Below are 4,533 nucleotides of genomic sequence, written 5' to 3'. Positions count from 1 at the left end.
TATGCCCCCTTCAGATTTTTACTGACGATCAGCTTTATCAATCGAAACCTAATTAAACGTTTATAAAAATGGTTAAAGTAGCACCTCGTATATGGTGCTATTGATGCATATGTTATGATAAGTATTTGCTTTCATCGTCATTATGACATAATGATACCGAAATAACAAACCCCGGGGGATACAGGGGTACTCATTTTTCTACAACTTCCTCCTTTGGCAGATGTAACAAAGAATATTAACGAAAGCAATTCAGACGTGGATGGTCTCACTTTAGCTCAAATGTGTATTTGGGTCTGGACAGGAGGAAGAATATGATGCAGCGAAGTGCTCGGAAGCTCGGTAAGTTTTTAAGTTTAATGCTCAATTTTGAGACCTCGACAACTATCAGTGGTATATCTACCTGAAGATTGCGGCTCCCCTGATCGTAAAAGTTTTAGGTAAATTATGGTTTTGATCATCCTTTATTGATTTTGAAACTAGGCTACTATGTTTAATTTTCAAAATCATGAAAGCATTATTGGACCTTGGGGCATTCTGGGTCCATTACTTGGGCTTAGAAGGCCGAGATTACTGAAACATTTCACCAAACAAAACACTGAAAAATTCATCTAAATCAAATGAACCTAAGTTAAAATTCTACTATTATACTTAGAATAAATTTATGCTGTGTACTAGTGGATATAATGAGTATAGTCGCATGGATTCATATTGGTGAATTAATGGTGCAAAAGCATTATTTCGATATTTTGATTAACAAATGAAAATATAAAATAATTTATTTTTTCTAAAGTATCATGATTTTGTAATCAGGAATAGGACGAAATATACAATATTCTCTCAAATAGACCAGGTAAAGTGAAAAAGTACGGGGATCAAACAAATTTTAATGTTTATTGAACACATACTTAAAAAAGAGGGCCATGCTAGAAAAACGTTACATGTAAAAAGGGACAGATCCATAAAAGTGAGGGGAACGGAACGTGTGTCAATTTATTTCGAGTTTTTAAGCCAATTATGAATCATCACTCCCTAATGAATGCCACCGAAACGATTTACATTCTCAAAAAAAGAAGGGGCACCAACATATATATATATTTTTTTTTGGGGGGGGCAAATATCGGCACTTATGAGCGTGCCCCCTGTATATGGTTATCGCACAAAACACCCATGCCCAGAAGAGTCTAAATGTGTTTAAAGAATTTCTGGCACGCATTTCCAACAAATACAGCCTTCTACATCCTGTATAGTGGCCAAACGGGATTTTTTTTGGAGAAAAAAATGAAATATTTACAATTTAATTTCTTTTCAGATTGTAACTTGTCATAAAGATGGGTTCGTCGCGTCTTCATACCGGTCGTCAATTTCGAGACAAGCTGGTGTTTTTCTGCTCGATCGTAGACCTTTTGCTCATTACCCATATGTCTTCTATTTCGCTATTAGCCAACGCCCAATATACGAGCCCGAAGCATTCTTCTTGCCCAAATATCTGCCAGTATGACAACTGGACTAAAATCGCCAACTGCTCGAATCGGCAATTAACGGCAGTACCAGGTACCTGCAACCAGGCAAGAACATTGAAGATGAACAATAATCGCATCACTCGCTTAAACCCATACGACCTTGAAGATTTCACCAACCTCCAATTCCTTTATCTAGGAAATAACAGATTGGATAACATATCATCGAACGCATTCGTGGGTCTTGGAAAACTTGAATATCTCAGACTTGGGGGAAACTGTTTTTCCGACTTAAATGGTGGGATGTTTCGGGGTCTTGCCAAACTTCAGTTCCTTTTGGTTGTTGAGGGTTGCCTGGAAAACATTGCCAAGGAGACATTCAAGAACTTGCAGAGTCTTGGCTCGCTTGAACTCGGTGGGAATCATCTTCGGGAACCACCATGTGATGCATTTGGTGCAGGGAATGTACTTCGATCATTGTCCCTTTCAAATAATCTCATCTTCTCTTTGCCTCAATATTGCTTTGCAAAACTCCATCTTCTAAGGATACTAGATCTGAGCGGTAATAATCTGACAGAAATTAGAAATAGCCGAGTTTTCAGTGGCCTCGACAACCTAGAAACGTTATCCCTAGATAAAACAAATTTGGTTCAGCTTGCAGAAGATTCATTTATCAACATTCCACAGATTCGACATCTTTATTTGAAAAGAAATAGACTTTCTAATCTTCCGATTAATGTCTTCGCCAATCTCGTGAATCTTACATTCCTAAATCTGTCCGACAATGCTCTGGATCGTGTGACCTTATTGTTCCAAAACAACCTTCGCCTCGAAATAATTGACCTTTCATCTAACATGATCACATGGATAGATCCAGACACCTTCAAAGGGCTGAAATATATTCAGACCGTACTGTTGTCTTCAAACCGCTTAAAGAAAGTTTATAGCCTAATCTTTGAGACACCGTGGATAAACATCACCAATCTTGCGGACAATCCACTTAACTGCGAATGTGCCATAATGGACTTAGGAGACTGGCTTGACCGAAATCCAGGTTATGAAGCAACCTGTGACTCTCAAGGAAAAGATGGAGATGTTGGAAGAGTTTCTCTTCAGAGCATATGCGATGAATACAGCCATCCCAGTTCTCGATCTGGTACTCTTCTCGTAGAATCCCAAGGTACACCGAAACCATCTACCAACATTTATTCAACAATGGCAACGAAACCTCAATCCCATGGCAACTCCGAAACATACCAGTCAAATACATTTCATATGACTACCATAATCCTGATAGCCATCATAGTTGTTATCCCTGTACTTCTTACCATGACACTGTTCGGCACCGTGTACTATTGCCAGAGGATCTTGTCAACAACCAAGGAACGGTCAAAGGACAGTTTCATCTTAACGCCACCCACATCAGATCCCCGAGCAGGACTCATTGTCGCCCATCCACCATCAACGAGCTTAATGAAGTCTACGCAATTGATTGCCATTCGGCCAGAGAATGGGATGATGGCGAGGACTGGTGATGATGATGGTGTTTATGAAGAGTTTTCTGATGTCGATCCCATGATGAAACCCTCAAATGTTTCAAAGGTGAGTGGGGAAATATAGCTGAGGTATCAACTACAAAACGACAACGATCGTTCGAATCTACTGGGTCGTATTTACAAAAGTGTACTAAGTAAATCATGATTTCAAGCTTATTAGGGAACACCAATTGATTTTTATCAGTATTTCACCACCACATTAAAAACATATGTTAAAGTATATCAAACAAATTTGCATGATTTCACTTTGCTACCCATGTTCTGGCAGTAAGCAAATTTTTTACCATGATTCAATCGGCATGTACTTGCTGAATAAAAAACAATGTGACTAGCACTAATGTACTTAAGACAGTGGTGTTAAAAAAATCGCAATTTGTAGGGGCATCCACTTCTGGGTTCCTTCTTCATTTACTTGTTAATTCTTCATGCGCCTTGCTCATTCTACACTCTGGATTAGGCTATTTATACATCACATTCTTATCATCATCATCATTAATAATTATCATTATTATTATAATCATCATTATTAAGGTCGATTTTGTTGTTGTTGTGTATTATTTCTGTTTTCTAAAAAAAAGAAGAAGCAGAGTGAATTTGTTATCTCATACATCCATGAATATGTTCACCATGATTGCATTTTAAGAAATAAGATTCATGTTCAAATAATGTTTATAATCATGCACTTGTGATTTACATTATAAACAGAAAACCAACAACGATGGTCCTGATTTCGACATACTCCACGGTTCGCATACCTACCTCGATGTCCAGGACGATACATACGTTCCCTATGACCCTCCTCGTTTGCCTGACAGGGACAACGAATACGTGAATGACATCGAGAAAAGAAGCCTTAAACAAGAATCAGGCTATTATGTGTTCAGTACCAAGGAACCGGTGTATGATTCGAAGATTCCTAAATACGTAAATGAAAGTGAGCTCTTTTCTGTTTGATAGACTTGAAATATGGGCAGGGGCGGATCCAGGAATTTTCGAAGGGGGGGGGAGCAAATTTTCCGGAGGAAAATTTTGACAAGAAAAAAAAAATAGGTCTTCAATTCAAAAATAGGGGGAAAACCTGGGTTTCAATGGCATTTGTACATCATAAATTTCAATTTTGCTTCTCAAAAGGAGAGGGGCACGTGCCCCCCCCCCGGATCTGCGCGTTAATTTTGTTACTGTTTGACAAACAGGCTGTTTAAAAAAAACAAATTTCAATGAAATCATTGGTTGAGAAGTAATATCAATGTTATCTCTCAGCTAGTGAGAACAGTTATGATATGCGGAAAAACTATCTTCAGCTTACTTCTTTCCCCTTGAGGTTAATACGCAGAAGCAATAACAATGTCTGATGGATACAGTTTTCTTGCCATATTTCTTTTAATTTGCTTTCGTAAAAACAAGAACTTTTGAAATTGCAATCGAAATATTCATATTAGACAATTTAACACTTTACATTCTACATGTATAAGAATTACTTTTAAATAGCATATAGTCATATACATTATAATACGTAAAAA

General features: G+C 37.7%; 1 protein-coding gene across 1 annotated transcript; it reads left to right on the top strand.

Annotated features, from left to right (window-relative positions):
* Positions 1-232: 232 nt before the first annotated feature.
* Positions 233-4,292, top strand: LOC121414011 (leucine-rich repeat-containing protein 15-like). The gene is made up of 3 exons (XM_041607049.1): positions 233-339; positions 1,310-3,059; positions 3,719-4,292. Exons 2-3 carry the CDS (start codon positions 1,329-1,331, stop codon positions 3,965-3,967), a joined length of 1,980 nt encoding a protein of 659 aa, XP_041462983.1. The 5' UTR covers positions 233-339; positions 1,310-1,328; the 3' UTR covers positions 3,968-4,292.
* The last annotated feature ends 241 nt before the right edge of the window (positions 4,293-4,533 follow it).

This window comes from Lytechinus variegatus, chromosome 4 (genome assembly GCF_018143015.1).
Source record: "Lytechinus variegatus isolate NC3 chromosome 4, Lvar_3.0, whole genome shotgun sequence".
In the NCBI taxonomy this organism is placed as follows: domain Eukaryota; kingdom Metazoa; phylum Echinodermata; class Echinoidea; order Temnopleuroida; family Toxopneustidae; genus Lytechinus; species Lytechinus variegatus.
Note: the sequence above shows the minus strand (reverse complement) of the source record. Positions and strands in the feature narration are given on the sequence as shown.

Coding starts and splice junctions, on each gene's coding strand:
- LOC121414011 (XM_041607049.1), top strand. CDS start 1,329: ATGGGTTCGTCGCGTCTTCATACCGGTCGTCAATTTCGAGACAAGCTG. Junction 3,060..3,718: donor AACCCTCAAATGTTTCAAAG/GTGAGTGGGGAA, acceptor CATTATAAACAG/AAAACCAACAACGATGGTCC.